We start from the raw sequence: 19,437 nt of genomic DNA on the forward strand, positions 1-19,437 counted from the left end.
TTGTCATTTGCTTCAATCTTCTTCTTCCCCGATTCAATTCACTTTGTCAGCTCCTCGAACATTTTCAAGATAGCGGGGTCGGTTCCTGACTCATTCATATTTGACCTCCCCGATACTGGTTCGGCCCTGTGAACAATTTTATGTGATGGCTCGGATTCGACCCTACTCGGTACGTGGTTCTGATTTTGAAGTTGTGCTATTGCAACTTGTTGAGCGTGCAGCATTTCGAATATTATTCGAAGGTTGATTCTGCCTTCTTCGCCGCCCTGTGCGTTCTGACCAGCTGATCGAACGTCTTTGCGGACGCTATTTTCGGGGTCGACGCCCAGATTTGCATTCAGGGCAACATGGGAATTGACGTCGATGGGGTCTGCAACTGGTACTCCCTCGAGGTCAACTGGAAGCACTTCGTTCCCTGGGGCGGCTACGTTGTCGTTTTCGCCATGAAAGCCAAGGTCGTGCTTGAGAGTGGGTACTGCTTGAGAGTTCGACATGATGATCCTGGAATAAAAAATGCTTACAAGAACAAGTGCAAAACGGTGTGTGTTATGAAAATTAGCACTAGGCAATCACTATTATCCTTAGCACCACGGTGGGCGCCAAACTGTTTACCCTAAAAACGGATAACAATTGAATTTATATGTGATTTTAAGGACGCATGATTTTACTTGGCACAAACTGAGAAAATATGCAAATTGATATTGAAATTGACTGTAAAGAAAAATAAAAGCAAACCAAATGAGATGTGCAGCTTTGGCCCTCGAGCTAAGTTACCCTCGAACCAAATGAAATAGCAAGCAAATGAGATATGCGCAGAGTAACAGAGTATTGAGAACCTAAAGAAAAGAATAGTATATTACTTTGTATTGCGTGAATATCCTCCCATTACAAATTAGTAGACACCTTTTATATAGTAGGGGGATCCTACTTATGGTACAATTCTAAATACAAGAAGAAATCCCATGATTGGCTAATTAATCTCTCCTTGATTTCTGCCGTGATTCTTGCCGAGATTCTCCCCCTAATTGCGGTTATAACTCCTTTTTTGTTTTTTGGCTCGATCTTGATTTTGGCCGATCTCGATCTTGATCGGTCTCTGGGTCTTCGACCTTGATCTTGATCGGTCTCTAGGTCTCGAGCTCGACAACATATACTTCGCACCATGGCTCGATATGACAATGATGAACCTTGGACCATCATGTTACAATATCGATTAATCATACGAAGGGCAAAACTTGATTTTGACCGTATACAAATATATTTTTATGTCGTGTTTTATTATGCACAAATTAATACATTCATGTATGCATAACTTTTAATATTTTCACTAAATAGCTCACTAGTTATATGGAATTATATTTTCATATACGAACGCATTAATCATATAAAAATTATATTTTCTAATCTCTCCAACAAAATATTTTACGGAATTTTACACTGCGATTATTTGTCTTAATTTTCTAACGCAAAAGTTAAAAAAAACATGGGAGGATTATCGGATTAAATATTACAGTAATATTAATTAAAGAAGGAATAGAACAAAATAGTGCATCAAATAATACATTACTATTATAAAATAAAAACTGTAAAGTAAAGACAAGTATCGAGAGAAACTGATATATTATTCAAACTTCAAACTTATGTACATAATGAACTGAAAAATCCTCTATTTATAGAAGAAAGGAAGTAGCTGCGAGGCTTTTCATGAAGCAGCTGCAAGGCTTTTCTTTAGTTGCTTGTAATTTGTCTGCATGAGCTGCTTGCAACATGTCTGTTTAATAAGAAGTTGCTGCAAATCATTTCATTGAACTGCTTGCAATCTGCTTGCATCAGCTGCTTGTAGATAAACTTCAACAGAGTACTAAATGGAGGAAGATTATCCATAGCGGAGTAATAAATGGACATCCATAATATAATTATTTTCAACACTTCCCTTTGGATGTTCATTAAAAGGTATTGTGTCTCGTTAAAACCTTACTAGGAAAAACCTATTTGGAAAAATCCTAGTGAAGGAAAAAGAGTACACATATTTAATAATACGCATTTCTAACTGCCTCATTAAAAACCTTATAAGGAAAACCCTGTGGGAAAAAATCTTAGTAAGGAAAAAAAGAGTACATCGCGTATTTTACTCCCCCTGATGAAAACCTTGTTTCAAATATCTGAGTCTCCACATTCCAATCTTATATACCATCTTCTCAAAAGTTGAAGTTGGCAAAGATTTAGTGAATAAATCTGCTAGATTGTCACTTGAACGAATTTGTTACACATCAATGTCACCATTTTCTGAAGATCGTATGTGTAGAATAATTTTGGTGAAATGTGCTTCGTTCTATCTCCTTTTATAAATCCTCCCTTTAATTGGGCTGTGCATGCAGCATTGTCTTCGTATAAGATTGTGGATCTTTTATCACACTCCAAACCATATTTTTCTTGAATAAAATGAATCACTGATCTCAACCATACGCATTCCCTACTTGCTTCATGAATAGCTATTATCTCAGCATGATTTGAAGAGGTAGCAACAATTGACTGCTTTGTGGAGCGCCATGATATGACAGTACCTACACATGCAAACACGTACCCGGTTTGAGATCGAGCTTTATAGGGATCAGATAAATAACTTGCATCTGCATAACCAACAAGATCTGCACTACCTTTGTTAGCATAAAACAAACCCATATCAAGAGTTCCCTTTAAATATCGCAAAATATGCTTAATCTCATTCCAATGTCTCCGAGTAGGAGAAGAGTTATACCTTGCTAGTAAATTAATAGAAAATGCTATGTCAGGCCTTGTAGTATTAGCGAGATACATAAGTGCACCAATTGCACTGAGATAGGGTGTTTCAGGACCAAGGAGTTCCTCATCCTCTTCTAGAGGTCGGAACGGGTCCTTATTCACTTTAAGTGATCAAACAACTATTGGTGTACTCAATGGGTGCGCTTTGTCCATGTAAAAGCGTTTTAAGACCCTTTCTGTATAGGCAGATTGATACATAAAGATCCCTTTTGCTAAATGTTCAATTTGCAGTCCAAGACAAAGTTTTGTTTTTTCAAGATCTTTCATCTCAAATTCTTTCTTAAGATATTCAGTTACCTTTTGGAGCTCTTCTGAAGTTCCATCAAGATTTATGTCATCAACATAAACAACAAGTATAACAAATTCTTATGCCATTTTCTTTATAAAAATACATAGACAAATAACATCATTTATGTAACCCTCTTTCAGTAAATATTCACTAAGGCGATTATACCACATGCGCCCAAATTACTTTAAACCGTATAAAGATCTTTGTAATCTGATTGAATACATTTTCGGAGATTTCGAATATGCTTCAGGCATTTTAAATCCTTCAGGGATTTTCATGTAAATCTCATTATCAAGTGACATCTACGGATAAGCTGTAACCATATTCATCATCTGTATTTCAAGTCTTTCACGTAAGGCTAAACTGATGAGATATCGAAATGTTATGGCATCCATAACGGGTGAATATGTTTCTTCATAATCGACTCCGGGTCGTTGTGAGAATCCTTGTGCGACAAGGCGAGCCTTGTATCTTTTAACTTCATTTTGGTCATTCCTTTTTAACACAAAAATCCATTTATGACCAACTGGTTTTATACCAACAGGTGATTGGACTACTGGTCCGAATACCTCTCTTTTAGTAAGTGCGTTCAATTCAGATTGAATTGCCCCTTGTCATTTTGGCCACTCAGATATTTGTTGACATTCTTCGACAGATCGGGGTTCACAATCCTCACTATCTTGCATAATAATAAGTGCAACATTACAAGCAAAAATATTATCCACCACTATTTCAGATCGATTTGAATTAATCACATCTCTAGTAGAACTTATTAAAAGTTCCTCGCTCACTTGAGTCTCAGGTTCAATGATTTCTTGAGGAATCTCAGAACTAATTAGATCTTGGGTATGTTCAGGAGATACCTTCATAATATCATTTTGATCATTTGTCGATTTTCTTTTTCTAGGATTTTGATCCTTAGAACCCAAAGGCCTACCACGCTTCAAGCGTGCTTTAGGTTCACTAGCTCTCATGCTTGTAGATGGTCCTGCTGGGACATCAATTTGGATAGGCACATTCTCTACAGGGATATGCGACTTTGTTATCCTTTTCAAATCAGTAAATGCGTCTGGCATTTGATTTGCTATATTTTTGTAAATGGATGATCTTCTGGACCTCCTGATTACATATAGGGGTATGTGGATCAAAGTGAGATAATGATGAAACTTTTCACGCAATTTCTCTTTTGATTTCCTTTTTCCCTCCCCCTAATTGTGGGAAATTTGTTTTATCAAATCGACAATCTGCAAATCGAGCAGTAAATAAATCTCCCGTCAATGGTTCAAGATAGTGAATAATAGAGGGTGATTCAAAACCAATATATATTCCTAACCTTCTTTGGGGGCCCATCTTACTGCGCTGTGGTGGTGCTACTGGCACATATACAACACATTCAAAAATTCGTAGATGGGCAATATTTGGTTCATGACCAAAAACTAATTATGACGGAGAATATTTATTATAATGTATTCGTCTGAGACGGATAAGTGATGTTGCGTGCAAGGTAGCATGACCCCAAACAGTAGTGTGCAATTTTATTTTCATAAGTAGTGGTCTTGCTATCAATTGCAGCCGTTTAATAAATGACTCTGCAAGGCAATTTTGAGTATGAACATAAGCTACATGATGTTCAACTTTTATTCCAACTGATAGACAGTAATTATCAAAAACTTGAGATGAGAATTTTTCAGCATTATCAAGGCGAATAGCCTTTATAGGGTAATATGTGAATTGTGCCCTTAATCGAATTATTTGGGCTAATAACTTTGCAAACGCCAGGTTGCGAGATGATAGTAGGCATACACGAGACTATCTTGAAGATGCATCTATTAGGATCATAAAATATCTAAACAGCCCACTTGGTGGGTGAATAGGTCCACATATATCCCCATGTATACTTTCTAAAAAGGCAGGGGACTCAATGCCAACTTTCATTGGTGATGGTCTAGTGATCATTTTACCTTGATAACAAGCATCACAAGAAAATTCATCATTGTAAGAATCTTCAGGTTCTTTAATGGATGCCCACTCGAATTTTCAGTAATTCGTCTCATCATTATTGATACAGGATGGCCCAAACGGCCATGCCAAAGAACAAAAATATTTGAATCAGTAAACTTCTGGTTTACGATAGAGTGTGCTTCAATTGTACTAATCTTTGAATAGTATAAACCAGAAGATAAAGTTGGTAACTTTTCTATAATGCATTTCTGGCCAGAAATATTCTTTGTAATACAAAGATATTTCACGTTCATTTCATCTATTGTCTCAACATGATACCCATTTCGGCAGATATCTATAAAACTCAACAAGTTTCTTCGGGACTTGGAGGAGAACAATGCATTGTCGATAATAAGTTTTGTTCCCTTAGACAGAAATACAGTAGCTCTTCCGGAGCCTTCAATCAAACTTATATTACGAGAAATTGTTGAAACATTTGCTTCTTCCTTATGCAAATAAGAAAAGTATTTCCGATCTTTGAATATGGCATGAGTTGTTCCACTATCAATTACACAAATATCTTCATGATTGGTCTTTGATCCAAACATAATTTGAGGATTATCCATATTCTTCAAAATGACATAAAAAAATAAATATGATAGTAAACATCATTTTCAAAGCATAACTTTTATTTTTGTACAATAATTACATAACCATACTATCTACTACAAACAACAAAAATTAAAATATTTATATTTCTATAAATTCACTACCGATCACATGACTTGTTTCTCCTTCTGGGAGTGCAAAATAATCAGTTACATCCAAATGCATGAAGTCTAAATTATCTTCAGAAATAAAATTTGCTTCATCATTTTTCTCTGTCTTCTTCAGGGAGGCTTGATACAGCTCAACCATGTGTTTTGGCGTACGACATGTACGTGACCAGTGCCCTTTTCCTCCACATCTATAGCATGCATTTTCTGGCTTTGCTGCTTGCACCTCTTCATGCTTTTGTTCCTTCCTTTTCCACTGCTGGTGGTGAGTAGGGTTCTTTGGTGCATTATTATTACCATGATTAGAGTTTCTTCCTCTACCACGACCATGACCATGACTGGAGCCACATCCTCTTCCATGCTTAGCTTGGTAGAAGTTCGTCTCATTCACTGAGATTTTAGGAAATGGACAAGAACTAGTAGGTCGGCTTTCATGATTTTTCATTAATAGCCCATTATGTTGCTCGGCTACAAGAAGATGTGAGATAAATTCAGAATACTTTTTGAATCCCATCTCTCGATATTGCTGCTGCAGGAGCATATTCGAGGCATGAAAAGTGGTGAAAGTTTTCTCCAACATATCATGATCAGTAATATTATCACCACATAGTTTTAATTGGGAAATAATTCTGAACATAGCAGAATTATACTCACTGATAGATTTAAAATCTTGTAGCCTTAGATGAGTCCAATCATAACGTGCCTGTGGAAGAACAACCATCTTCAGGTGGTCATATCTATCTTTTAAATTATTCCACATGACTGAATATTTAACAATAAGATATTCCATTTTCAGGCCCTCATCAAGGTGATGGCGTAGGAATATCATGGCTTTGGCACGGTCTTGGTTTGATGCTTGATTTTTGTCTTTGATGGTGTCTGCTAGACCCATCGCATCAAGATGAATTTCGGCATCAAGCACCCAAGACATGTAGCTTTTGCTCGATATATCCAGGGCTACAAATTCAAGTTTAGAAAGATTTGACATTATTTAGAAAAAAAAAGTTGGTACCTGTGATACTTTCAAAGTATTTGCTCGAGATGACAGAGTCTCGTGCTGATAACGTGTTATAAAATAAAAACTGTAAAGTAAAGACAAGTATAGAGAGAAACTGATATATTATTTAAATTTCAAATTTATGTACATAATGAACTGAAAACTCCTCTATTTATAGAAGAAAGGAAGTAAGGCTTTTCTTTAGCTGCTTCCAAATTGTCTATTTAATAAGAAGCTGCTACAAATCATTTCATTGAGCTGCTTGCAACCTGCATGCATTAGCTGGTTGTAGATAAAATTAAACAGAGTACTAAATGGATAATCTTATTTATAACGGAGTAATAAATGAACATACACTCTGTAATTATTTTCGTAACAATTACAAAATTTAAGAGCTTTTTAGCAGTAGAACTTAAATATCATCTCTTTGAGGCGAAATAGCAGTTCTCCTCTCTATCGTGCTCGCATACAGGTAAAACATTTCCCTTTCACCCCACAATTTCATCCGGTTGCATTTAGATCTGTATGTGATAATTCTTTTCGCTATATGTCCGTGCTGTTCTATTTTTTCGTATTCGTTTTTTGGTCGACCCGGTTTAAGATCCAAGCAGAAATCCCAGATCTAGTTAGGCATGTATTTTTCGATTTGTTTTGATATTCCCAATTGACGTACTTTTGCCCAAAGATATCGTTTTTACCTCTTCTGTTCTTATGTGTCTATGTGTAGCCTGGAATTCGGCGATCCGCGAATTGGTTGTTTGACACATCTTATTGAACATGGAGAAGCTCAGGGAACCCCAGTTTGGTTTTGGGGAGCCCCTTTGTTTGCCCCTCCCTGAGCAATTTATTGTATCTTGGTGTTAATTGATTAAGTGCTTCTCTTTGAATGTTCTTTATATATATATTTTTTTGAGATGGAATCTTTATAAATGTATATCTATCTGTCTATATCGTAAACTATCGAGTACCGGTCTAGTTAGTACTGGCAAGATGAGATGCTCATGTAAGCCTGGAATTTAAGGGACGCTGGCATCTGCTGCAAAAAGAATGTTACTTAAATGTTGCCCTAGGCTCATTCTCTTATGCCATTATATTGTCCTCAGACAAAAGAACCTTCTTTTAGCACCCAAGGGTGTGGCCTAATGGTCAATGAAGTGGGTGAGAACCATGAGATTCCAAGTTCAAATCTCATTTGACGCAAAAACACTAGGTGATTTCTTCATACCTGTCCAAGCCTTGGTGGACATAGTTACCCGATACATGTTATTGGTGGGTGGTGACAGGTATTCCGTGGAATTAGTCGAGGTCCGCGCAAGCTGGCCCAGGCACCACGGTTATAAAAAAAAGAAAACCTTTTTCTTCTTTTAGCATAGTTTGGGAAGCTATGGGAAATACTCCCTAATAGATCCAGCAGAACAGTACAAATAATTATCCATATCTTGTACTTGCATATCGGTTGATTGGTGCGTAATCTGATTTATATTTTGGTTAATCTGTTTTTGAGTTAGATTCTCTGCTGCCTCAAATTATGGCTATTGAAAGTGACATTTCACCTATGTAATCTTCTCAAAACCCCTATCCTATCTTATTCAACATATAACATGTCCCGAGATAAACCATTTGTCTTTTCTTCGTGCTGCCTGCGTTTATAACACATGAAGGCTTCTCCTTTATCTTCTTCTCTGGTATACTGAAAATTGAAATGAACAAGCTTAAAACCATGGCACGAGAAAGCTCTTATTTTCTCTCTAAAGAATGGATCTGCAAATATTAATTCACCTGAGTGTTCTTATTTACGATGTATATTTTAGTTTGTATTGTTGCTTGAGTTGCATTTCTATTTATAGGCTTTGTAACTGACTTTGGTTGAAGAATCTCTTATTTTCGTAGCCAAATAAGGGTGGGGGAAGAGAACGCTCTTTAAAATTTTATCTTTCTAACGGATATATATACTAAAATTGGATAATGCAGGAGCTTTGAGATATCAGTAGCGGCAAGGGAAAATGCCAGCACAGAAGATTGAAACCGGTCACAATGACATAGTTCACGATGTTACTATGGACTATTATGGAAAACGTGTGGCTACAGCATCTTCTGATACCACCATAAAAATAACTGGTGTGAGCAACAATGCTGCTTCACAACACCTTGCTACTTTGAGTGGTCATACTGGTCCTGTTTGGCAGGCTGCCTGGGCTCACCCCAAATTTGGCTCAATCCTTGCTTCCTGCTCCTACGATGGTAAGGTAATAATCTGGAAGGAAGGCAATCAGAATGAGTGGACGCAAGCTCATGTTTTTAGTGACCACAAATCATCAGTTAACTCCATTTCATGGGCTCCTCATGAACTTGGGCTTTGCTTGGCTTGTGGTTCTTCTGATGGTAATATCTCAGTGCACACTGCTAGGTCAGATGGTGGTTGGGACACTACGAGAATAGACCAAGCTCATCCAGTTGGGGTAACATCAGTTTCATGGGCACCATCAATGGCTCCTGGCGCTTTAGTTGGTTCAGGTGCGCTTGAACCTGTTCAAAAGCTGGCATCTGGTGGATGTGATAACACCGTGAAGGTTTGGAAGTTATATAATGGCATTTGGAAGATGGATTGCTTCCCTGCACTTCAGATGCACACTAACTGGGTGAGGGATGTAGCCTGGGCACCAAACTTGGGACTACCAAAGTCAACAATTGCTAGTGCTTCAGAGGATGGTACAGTTGTCATATGGACTGTGGCAAAGGAGGGAGATCAGTGGGAGGGCAAGGTTCTTAAAGACTTCAAGACTCCTGTTTGGAGGGTCTCATGGTCTCTAACCGGAAACTTGTTAGCTGTTGCCGCTGGGGATAACAATGTCACATTGTGGAAAGAAGCTGTTGACGGGGAGTGGCAACAGGCCAGCACTGTTGACCAATAGAATTGGAACTTCTAAGTAATAGAATTTTTAAGTTTTTGTTTCTTTCTACCATTCAGGCATCTTTCCTAGCTGAGCGAGTTAGCATTTTAATTGAGGACTCTCTTTATTTACTTTGATTTGATTCTTCTCCTTTTATTCAGTATGCCTGATGATTTGTTTCACTTAAGCTAGAGGAGTTGAAATTGAAGCTCATATACCTCTTTCTCGTCTGTCATGTCCTGTATTGCCTTTGTTATGTTTCATTTTGAATACATTTCTGAAGTTATTTTTGTTCTTAATGCCCCTTTTTGATTAACTTCGTATTTACTGCACCGTGAAATTGCCATTTCCACTTCCCCCCGGAATTTAAATTGTTAGGAAAGAAATATGAAAAACTCGTACTTTCATCTTTTTTACTAGTAGCGACTAGCGACACAACATGATACTCTTGGGTTTGTCTGGGTTGGATTATATTTGTGTACCGTTAGAATTAACTAACTAGAAATTTATACGTGATACCTAAAAGATTTAAGTTTACTACCATTTTTTCCTATTAACTTCATATATTTTCTTCATCTAATAATATTACATCAATATTTTTCTTGCCATCAATCTGTGGATTTTATTTAAGGGTGTCCATTTTGACCTATAATAGTGCAATGCCCTCAAATAGCCAGACTTGGTCTAAAGGTGTTGATCCATATCTTAATTCAACTAAATCCAAGTAAGTCAAACGCTTAACCTATCTTAATTCCACTAAATCCAAGTAAAATTTTGACTGATTGGATCTATTTATTGAATTAACATATTTAAACTTGTCCGGGTTGCAGTTAGGTGAGCTTTGGTTTATGGCTTATGACATGTTGCTCCGTCTATCTTGAGATAAACAAAGGCTTGTTGACTCAGAGGCGTTTTAATCCATTCATTTGACAGTGTTAGACAATAATGAGAGATTTTAAATTCTATGTATGGCCAAGAAATTCTTATACCATCACGTTATGTTTATTCATAGAAAAAGTAATTTATTTTATTTTTAAGATTATAAATATCATATTTTAAATATATTTACATATAAATAGTCCTTGATTAATTGGTTGAGTCGCATGCTGGGCTACCCTTGTGTTTAGAGTGAAATAAGATAATTATATTACTCCTTCTATCGCATATTATGTGTCGTGTTTCTTTTTTACACGACCCTTCAAAAATATTAATTAGGAAAGGGATTGGATTATTCTACCCTTATTTATGTCTTAAGATATAATTTTTATTCAATGAATATTTATTCTATTTATGTGTTATCTTCATCTTTAAGAACAATTATTACTAAGGGTAAAAAAGGAAAAAAATAATTAATTTTATCTTGAACTTTTAAAATAATAAATAATTTGAGATAACTATTTTTAGTAACCAATATGAAATGGAGGAGTACATCCTAAGATTAGAGTAAAATAATTAAGGTATATTATTAATTGTACTTCCTAATGCCCGCGAAATCATTTCCCTCTTCCTTGAGCTTTAGCGGTTTATCTCGGAACTATTCATTGCCCTCTCATTTCTATTGATGCTTAACTTTTTTGAAAACAGGGAAACCTAGAAATGTCATCGTCAGTCAATCCGGAAGAAGCCCAATGGAAAAACCCTAACATTTACAGCCGCAAGGAAAAATCCCTCGGTCTACTTTGCTCCAAGTAATCTCTCTTCTCTCCTTTCTTTTTTGTATGCGTGAGATGCTTAGGTAAGTGTATCTACACTACAACGCGATCTTAGAACGAGACGATTATGTATCATGCATAGCAAGTATAGTAGTCGTGTAAGTGATAAATTGATGAGAGAATGTTGATCCCCGCGAGGATTATTATTAGGATTTAAACTTAAATGATTTGACTGTTATGTTAATTTTGAGATATTGAATTATGGATGAGGAGCAGAATAAATTCAATAAGGAAAACAAAGAAAACTCCCTAAGAAGAAACGTGTACAGTCGAGAAGAAACTCAGTGAGAACTTATGTTAGGAGATAGAATCACCGGATGCCCATCTAATCTAGAGTTTGAACAAATTTGATTTCCACCTGAGATACAACATCCCTTTTCAGTTTTATTTTATAACCGTGGTGTCCGACTAATTCCACAGTATACTCCCAGATGGGAAGAAATCACCTAGTATTTTTTGCCTCCGCTGGATTCGAACGTGGGACCTCATGGTTATAAACCCACTTCATTGAGCACAAGGCCACACCCTTTAGTTAACTGCCCTTCTCAGTTAAATTTGTTTATCTTAACATCACTAATCCCAACTGTCTCGTTCGACAAAGGCTTAAGATTAGCTTTATTAAAGATGCAATAAGGTTTTGGAATGCTTCCATGGGACATGTGATTCCTAAAATATCTAATTCTCTTTCCTATAGATTGGCTATCCCAATTATTCATACTATGGTGGCTCTCTTAAAGCACTAATTATGTCTAATTGGAAGGCGATGAGATCCAGGTGTCTTAATCCATACCACCTACTCTTTTGATGAAGTAATGCAAATGTCTGCACGACTAATTACAATTGTTTCTCTTTGGTTAATTGCCTAAATCAGTTGAGCGTATAATTATTCTCGAATATAAAACTACCTAATCAATCTAAAGTATCTCTTCAGTCAACCAAAACTAAACATATTTGGCATAATGATGCTTCATAATGACTTGTGTAAAACTTGGAATTAAATACAATCACCATGCAAGCAAATTGAATTCGAATTAATTACATAAACATTAGTTTCATACACTCCTAACTCAAAAGATCTACTCCATAAAGAATTAAACAAAACCAAGAGAAGTTTACTAGATATTACCATGATAATGAAAGAAAACTAATGGGAAGAAAATCACATGGATTGAGAATGAAGACTTGACCCTTTCTTCGTTCGTTTTATCCTCTTTGGGAGCTTCCTAAAGGGTTTCTCTTCAACTTGAAGCTCTAAATATGGTCTATGACCTCCTTGGAGTCACTTTCTATCAGAACCTTTCATGTCAAATTTAATAGAATGCAATAAAGATGTTTCCTGTAGTGAATTAGGACTTCTCGCAGCCTTAATATGTTGGAGGGACACAATAATGGATGGTTTTCTAGCACTGCGGCTCCGAGGCACTATTTTGCAAATCTAGTACATTGGCCATGTCTCTTTGTAGAATATCAGAATTCAAATTGTTTTACAGCGCTGGAATCTAGACTTAATGGGCTACCATATTCCAAAAATCATGGCTCAGCTTGTTGGAATTTTTTCAATATCAATTGTTGAAGTTGAGAGATTATCTGGTATAATGATAGTATATTTTTTGCCAAAACTATTTTGTTTCCTTTCTCCCGCAAAATTAGGTAGAGATGTATGGAAGAAACCAATGAAATGCCTTAAAAACATAGAAAAACTTATGCCAAAAATCTGGATTATATCAATATAAAAACAACCGTATCATTTCTATCACTACTTTCTTGACCTGATAAGTTTTGTACTATTCAGTTTCTTGAAGCTGTGTGATCGGGAAGGAGTGGACTCCATTGGATTGGACAATGCTGCCGATCAATTAGGTCTTTTCCCTGTCTTCTCATCTTTCAATCCTCACATTATCTTTCCAACTGTGTCAACACAAATATGTAGATTTCTTCTTGCATGTGTTCAAACAGAATCTTTTTGTGGTTGTAGGTGTCGAGAGGCGTCGCATTTATGATATTGTCAATATTTTGGAAAGTGTTGGGGTAATTCTTTATCTTTTCGTCTTCCTCTCATAAATTTATATGATTGAATGACTAAGACAGTTTATTTCAGGTTTTGTCACGAAAAGCTAAGAATCAGTATAAATGGAATGGGTTTAGTGCAATTCCTAAAGCTGTAGATTTGCTTAAGGTAGTTTTCTTTTTGATAAGTAGATGTGCGTAATGTAGTTGATATCCATTTTCCTTGTCTCATATGGACGTTTCCTTGGAATTTAATATTTTTTTGCTTATTTTGTAGAAAGAAGGACTAAAAGATCAGTCCTCTGTCTCCTCCACTAGCCACAATGTTGCAAATGTATGTACACCATGCCTCTTTCTTCTTTCACCCTTCCCCACACCAAGGCATCTATATAGGGTGATTTGGAGTGGGACTGTTAGCAGTAACAGGGTTGAGTAATAGCTCAGTTGTAGATACTCTCCAATTAGTTCACTCAATTAGTTACTTTAAATTTCTCAGCGATTGCATCGTCTTCTTATCATGATATAACAGAGAGCACTTCTTCTACTAGGTAATAGCTTGTAGTCATTCAGATCTCAAGGAAAAAGGGCAAGGCAAGACTTCTGGATCACATAAAATTGGTGAGTTTCTTATCTTTAGGTGTGATGGTTGTGATTTTTGAATGTGTTCAATTCTTGATTTTTTTTCCAGTTGAGGGCATTATTCTAATATTCGGAAGAACTGCTGGATATCAATATATCACATTTGGTATTTAGTGAGACTAACTTGATGTCTGATTGTGTAGACAACCGGAAGGAGAAGTCTTTGATGATTCTTGCCCAAAATTTTCTAAAGCTTTTCCACTGTTCTGATGTAAGTGGAGCACATAGATCTTCTGACTAGTTGCCAACTACAAGTCAGCTAATGCCTTACCTTCTTTAGGTTGACTTGATCTCTCTTGATAAGGCTGCATCAGCTTTGCTTGGTGATATGCACGATCCCATGGCTATGAAGAGTAATTCATATTCTTGTTATGTTGCTATCTTTGACTTATGGTGAAAAACTTGATAGGCAAGTTGTTACTCTCTCATGAATATTTTGCAGCTAAGACCAGACGCTTGTATGACATTGCAAATGTTTTTGTGTCCATGAATCTCATTGAGAAGGTTAGTTATTGAATTTGACTGATCAGTAACTGAATATAATCAAAATAGTGAAGTAGAGAATTATTTCTTTTGATATTGATCTTTGCAATACATATGTAGATACGTAGTCCAGATAATGGAAAACCAGCATTTAGGTGGATAGCCTGGAAAGAAAATCCCAGGACTGGGTCCCCTGCTACTTCTAAATCAGATGATTCAAAGAGTAGAACATTTGGGGCAGAGATCACAAATACAATTTCAAAAAGATGCAGGGCTGATTCTTCATCTGATCTAGTGTCAAATGGGCAGGTAAAGAGGTTGAAAGTTGCAAAAGATGATGAATTGAAAGATAAAAATCAGGAGATGTCAACAGAGCGACTTAATGGACATGGTACAATGGATTTTGTATTTGGCCCTTTTGGTCCAGCAAGTCTGCCCAAAGCAGGAGTTTCTGGAAAAGAAAATTTGAAACAGACACAGAATTGGGAGGATCTAGCTTCTACATATCGCCCTCAGTATCAGAATAAGGGTACTTTCTAAAATCTCATTTGGAAAAGTTAAAGCACCTAGTATTCTACCCATTCCAAGTGAGTAGGGGTGAGACCTATTTTCTCATATATGTTGGTCCAGAAGTTAACTCAGTTCGCAGGCTCCTCATATCAAGGCAGGGTCTTGGGTTTGATCCTGTTTCTGCTCCCCTCTCCCCTACTTCTCCTCTTGAACGAAAGGGAAAAAAAAAAGAACGGAAAAAATTATTCATACACTTAGGCATGCCACTTTTACTGTTTTTGGCCTCTTTTCTGAAAAAACCGTCTTTAACATCTTAATCCACGAGATATTTATAACTAGCAGCTAATCATTAAAGATTTTTAGTAAGTAGACTTCATAATGTTGGGGAACGTATAAGAAATGCCACAAACAAAGAGAAGAAACAAGAAAATGCTACCTTTTATCGCTAAGGCTTTTGCTTTTCTGAAGATTATACTCCAATTTGCTTGATGCTATTTTTCCTGTTTTATATTATATACTTGCCAATTAATTATTTAGCATGACAATTTTGTGCGCCCGACAGTGCTCTTGAAAAGATTTCTAGGTGTCAACTGCTTCTGCCATTTTAAATACTTATGATAGATCACATTTCTCAAATTTAATTTATCCAATTTCTAGCACCCAATTTAGCTACTACTAGAGTAAAATGTGTTTTTTTGTTCATGTGAACCTGTGTTTATATCCCGTGTAGTTATTGCCTTAATGAAGAGGTTGAAATGTTTCCATTTGCCAAATGTTACAGCTGCAAGTGAGCTTTTTGCTCATTATGTTGAGGCATGGGAGTCGTGGCAGGTTGAAGCTGCCAATGAGCTGCACAAACAACATCTGAATTAATGCAATCTTGGATCTCTTTTATTTCAGGTGGCATCGAACACATTCAGCAGGAATATATCTGATGCTGTTACTCTCAGTTTCACTTGAGAGATTAGTGGTTATTGGTTGATTATCTCCTCGACACATCTATCAGTTGAGTATGCAGCATATTATCAGTTTGTGATATCCACACCCTGATGCTAGTTCTGTTCGGTGCTATTGTAGTTCCCAGTTTTATCTGGATGAGTTTCCACTTGCAAGGGCTGGAGCTTACTAGGTTGTAAAAGACAAATACCTGATGATGTATCTGTGTTCGAGTTCCCTCACTCCTATTCAAACCTCTTGAAGCTTTCCAAACTGAAGTTGATACTTCTATTTAAATTTCATTGAGCTAAGTCGACTGTGTTGTAAATAGTATGCAGACATCTTAAATCTTTGCTTGTTATCTCACTTTGGAAGGAATGTACATCAGCAATTGAAATTTTGTTGCATTTCATTGCAAGAGTGGAAGGCCGAAAAACTGTTTCTTCTGACAATATGCACTATGTTGGCCAACTTATATTTGATATGGAGATTCAAGTTGAGACGGGATTTGCCAAGAGTCATTCCTTGAGCTTAAACGAGCTTCTCATACATGCACATTTTGCAGAATGGGTATACCTTTCAAGTTACATTATTTGCAACCTTTAAGTGAGTTTGACAGATTATCGCCCTGGTTAACGAGTTCAAGGTCCGTGATCTTGGTCATATTTCTGGATATACTTATGTACAAGCACAAATTATGTTAATTCATTCAATACATAGACTTGTGGTCATTCATAAATTTATCCCAAGTGCTTCATTTGAACTCTTGATGCGGTAACTGGTAGCACACTTTGATCAACACCAGAATGTCTAAAGAGCCAAATCCAAAATAATGCTATTCATTCATGATAGGACATGAACAATTTTCCAGAAATAAAAAAACAACTGACAAATAGTATATGCAAAGATGTGCCCTGTTACGAGGGAGGAACTTGTATATGAAATTACATTTATTTTTCTTTCAATATTTTTAGGTCCAAAACAGGCCATAAAAATGCATTTCAAGTTATCTTTTTCAATGGAAAAGACAAAGAATAATGATGTTAATCCATGTCAAACTTCACTTTGGATCGCTAAAGAAGCCGTTGATAGATGGCATAATCTCCGGAGACTTGTTTCGGACAAACTTCCTAAGAGCATGCTCAGCATATTTCTCCCCTTCTGAAAAATTGTCCAGTACCCCTGCTGCCCTGTTTTCCTTGGTCACCCTGAATTTTTTGCAAACACGAAGATATCAGTTAAACTAAGTACTGACTGTTAAATGAAAAATTAATGCATTTTTTCACTGTTTACTTTCTTTTTCGTTGGGGGTTGTAGTAACAGAGCTACATGTCGGTAGAGGGTTCAACTGACTCCTTTATATCGAAAAACAGTATCGTGCAAATAGGGTACAAATATTCTAAAAAATAGATAAATTGGGAATCCCCTAGGCCTTGACACAAGAGAAGCTTCCAATATAGTGGCAAAAGTGGCTCAACAATTAATTTACACTGCACGTTCTAATCTCAGGTGTGACATTCATACTTTTTATAGTCTCCTTCACTGTACCAGACTCTGTCACGGGTAGAAAGATGCAATCTAGTACAACACAACTTAAAGTTGGGTACTTTTCATTGCGTAGATGTCATACCAGTTGGTCAACAGATTTAATTTCTACTACCAACAAACAAAAAAATTGAACCAAAAAGGCAATATCCATTGAGAAGACCAATTTTACCAGGTTTTCCTTCTTCCTTTTCAAGGTCTCACAAAAGAGAGATTTGTAACCTCAATTGATGCTCTAGAAGTCCTACCAGTTACATTCTAGAGCCTTTCCTTATTTATCCTATAGTTGAAAATTGTTCAAGACACTTAAGCTAAGCGCAATTAAAGTGTGGGCTTTAGTTAAAAAAAGGCGCAACGAAGAAAAAAATAAAAACATATATGTAATGCAAGAAAGCACATAATGATTTCCTCAAAAATTAATATATCTTTTCACCAATCATATTTAGTGTTTTGTACCGCTTTATTAAAAATAGAACTTATAGGCAATGAGGCGCACACCTGAAGCGCAGCCTAAGTGAGGCGAAGCGCATACCCGGAGCTTTTTTGAGCTTCAGGGCTTAAGTGCGCCTCAAATGAGCCTTTGACAACACTGACGTAGGGCTCTTTTGGTATTATTAATTATGTGATTAAATTTGAGAAGAGTTTATCCCACGTTTAGTTGGAATAAAATCGCGGTATAACTAGTCTCGGAATAACTTGTTATTTTTATCCCTACGGGAGGGAGGGTGGGATAATAATGCCAGGATTATTAATCATGAGATAACTTGTTTCCCAACAAAACCGACCCCTTTGGGTTAGTTTAAAACAAGTAACTTTGGCTCGGGCATTGTATTAGTATTTGTTTAAGAAGCCACTAAATAAATACAAATAATAAATCTTGAACCCAGTAAATCAAATCCTGAATCCCCAAATTGATCACTCAACTAAGCCTGAACTCTAAGCTATTTGGATGCCGGGTCATACGAAATCTCTATATTCATGTCCGATCTAACTAGGCGGACCTAATTTATTCCAATACTAATAAATAACTCCAACACTGACATAGAAGTCTTTGAACAGATAAAAAAAAGTCTAGCAAACACTGGATCTAAAATGATAATTTATCAATCATACTCTTTATTTACTTATCCAATTGAGGTTGAATGAATCATATATACAACAAATTAGACAAGGCATAAACGAAAATATATAAAGAGTGAACAGAGGATAGAAGTCTTAGAAGGGGTACCTGACTTCAGGGTTGCCGCAGATATTACGAACCAATTGCATTCCACAGATCCCTACAGCAACGCCTACGGCTGCAAAAAGTGGATACACCTGTGCCACCATAAAAATAACATCTTCAGTAATTGAGATCTGATCATAAATTAATAGCAAACCCGAAAACAAAAATCCCCAAATTGATCCATAAACAAAATCGTCGATTTTCAGGGCAAATGAGAAGAAAAAAATCAAGTATTTGTAAGGAGAAAAAACAGACCTCGGGCCTCAGCCAACGGTTAAGGGTGGAAGAAGCCATAGAAAAACGGGGAAGCAGAAGAAAATGCTAACTTTACAGAAGACTATTTCGATGATGACCTAAACCTGTTAATTTGGTCCTCTCCCGTATTTATATTCTCTCGGATAGGACTTCCTCATTGGCTGCAATTTGTAATTTATTTCAATTTACGAAAAGGCCCATTAACTTTTAACATATTGAGCTTTAATTTGGATGGAAAAAAAAAACTGTAATTTGTAATTTTTTTTTAATTATCTGAACTTGAAAGTTTCTAAAAAAGGTCACTCTAGCAATTAAATAAAAATAAAAGTGCCTCTAGCAACAAAAGCGTTAATTAACAATATAAAGTTATTAAATGCAGACGATTGGACCGACCATAAAAAAAATTCCAACTGGGTGGCTCTGCAACTT

General features: G+C 36.4%; 3 protein-coding genes across 7 annotated transcripts; 2 read left to right on the forward strand and 1 right to left on the reverse strand.

Moving 5' to 3' along the window:
* Positions 1 to 7,158: 7,158 nt before the first annotated feature.
* On the forward strand, positions 7,159 to 9,995 carry LOC107777830 (protein transport protein SEC13 homolog B). 2 transcript variants are annotated; one of them, XM_016597980.2, is made up of 2 exons: positions 7,159 to 7,277; positions 8,777 to 9,995. In XM_016597980.2, exon 2 carries the CDS (start codon positions 8,809 to 8,811, stop codon positions 9,715 to 9,717), a length of 909 nt encoding a protein of 302 aa, XP_016453466.1. In that variant the 5' UTR covers positions 7,159 to 7,277; positions 8,777 to 8,808; the 3' UTR covers positions 9,718 to 9,995. The 2 variants fall into 2 exon arrangements, with proteins under 2 accessions (XP_016453466.1, XP_016453467.1); XM_016597981.2 differs by having other exon boundaries at positions 7,270 to 7,435.
* Positions 9,996 to 11,190: 1,195 nt separating this feature from the next.
* On the forward strand, positions 11,191 to 16,719 carry LOC107777829 (E2F transcription factor-like E2FF). 4 transcript variants are annotated; one of them, XM_016597978.2, is made up of 11 exons: positions 11,191 to 11,384; positions 13,201 to 13,268; positions 13,384 to 13,436; positions 13,507 to 13,584; positions 13,693 to 13,749; positions 13,964 to 14,033; positions 14,198 to 14,265; positions 14,335 to 14,407; positions 14,497 to 14,558; positions 14,658 to 15,066; positions 15,948 to 16,719. In XM_016597978.2, exons 1-11 carry the CDS (start codon positions 11,293 to 11,295, stop codon positions 15,980 to 15,982), a joined length of 1,065 nt encoding a protein of 354 aa, XP_016453464.1. In that variant the 5' UTR covers positions 11,191 to 11,292; the 3' UTR covers positions 15,983 to 16,719. The 4 variants fall into 4 exon arrangements, with proteins under 4 accessions (XP_016453464.1, XP_075090775.1, XP_016453463.1 ...); XM_075234674.1 differs by having other exon boundaries at positions 14,847 to 15,066; XM_016597977.2 differs by having other exon boundaries at positions 15,829 to 16,419.
* Positions 16,720 to 16,794: 75 nt separating this feature from the next.
* On the reverse strand, positions 16,795 to 19,166 carry LOC107777831 (uncharacterized). The gene is made up of 3 exons (XM_016597982.2): positions 19,009 to 19,166; positions 18,757 to 18,845; positions 16,795 to 17,191 (listed from the first exon to the last, which is right to left on the reverse strand). The coding sequence occupies exons 1-3, from the start codon at positions 19,045 to 19,047 to the stop codon at positions 17,044 to 17,046; spliced, it is 276 nt and encodes a 91-aa protein (XP_016453468.1). The 5' UTR covers positions 19,048 to 19,166; the 3' UTR covers positions 16,795 to 17,043.
* Between the last annotated feature and the right edge of the window lie 271 nt (positions 19,167 to 19,437).

This window comes from Nicotiana tabacum, chromosome 17 (assembly GCF_000715075.1).
Source record: "Nicotiana tabacum cultivar K326 chromosome 17, ASM71507v2, whole genome shotgun sequence".
NCBI classification, from domain to species: Eukaryota; Viridiplantae; Streptophyta; class Magnoliopsida; order Solanales; family Solanaceae; genus Nicotiana; species Nicotiana tabacum.

Coding starts and splice junctions, on each gene's coding strand:
- LOC107777829 (XM_016597977.2), top strand. CDS start 11,293: ATGTCATCGTCAGTCAATCCGGAAGAAGCCCAATGGAAAAACCCTAAC. Junction 13,750..13,963: donor CTAGCCACAATGTTGCAAAT/GTATGTACACCA, acceptor TTCTTCTACTAG/GTAATAGCTTGTAGTCATTC. Junction 15,067..15,828: donor CCCTCAGTATCAGAATAAGG/GTACTTTCTAAA, acceptor CAAATGTTACAG/CTGCAAGTGAGCTTTTTGCT.
- LOC107777831 (XM_016597982.2), bottom strand. CDS start 19,047: ATGGCTTCTTCCACCCTTAACCGTTGGCTGAGGCCCGAG. Junction 18,846..19,008: donor ACCGTTGGCTGAGGCCCGAG/GTCTGTTTTTTC, acceptor ATGGTGGCACAG/GTGTATCCACTTTTTGCAGC. Junction 17,192..18,756: donor TGCGGCAACCCTGAAGTCAG/GTACCCCTTCTA, acceptor CAAAAAATTCAG/GGTGACCAAGGAAAACAGGG.
- LOC107777830 (XM_016597980.2), top strand. CDS start 8,809: ATGCCAGCACAGAAGATTGAAACCGGTCACAATGACATAGTTCACGAT.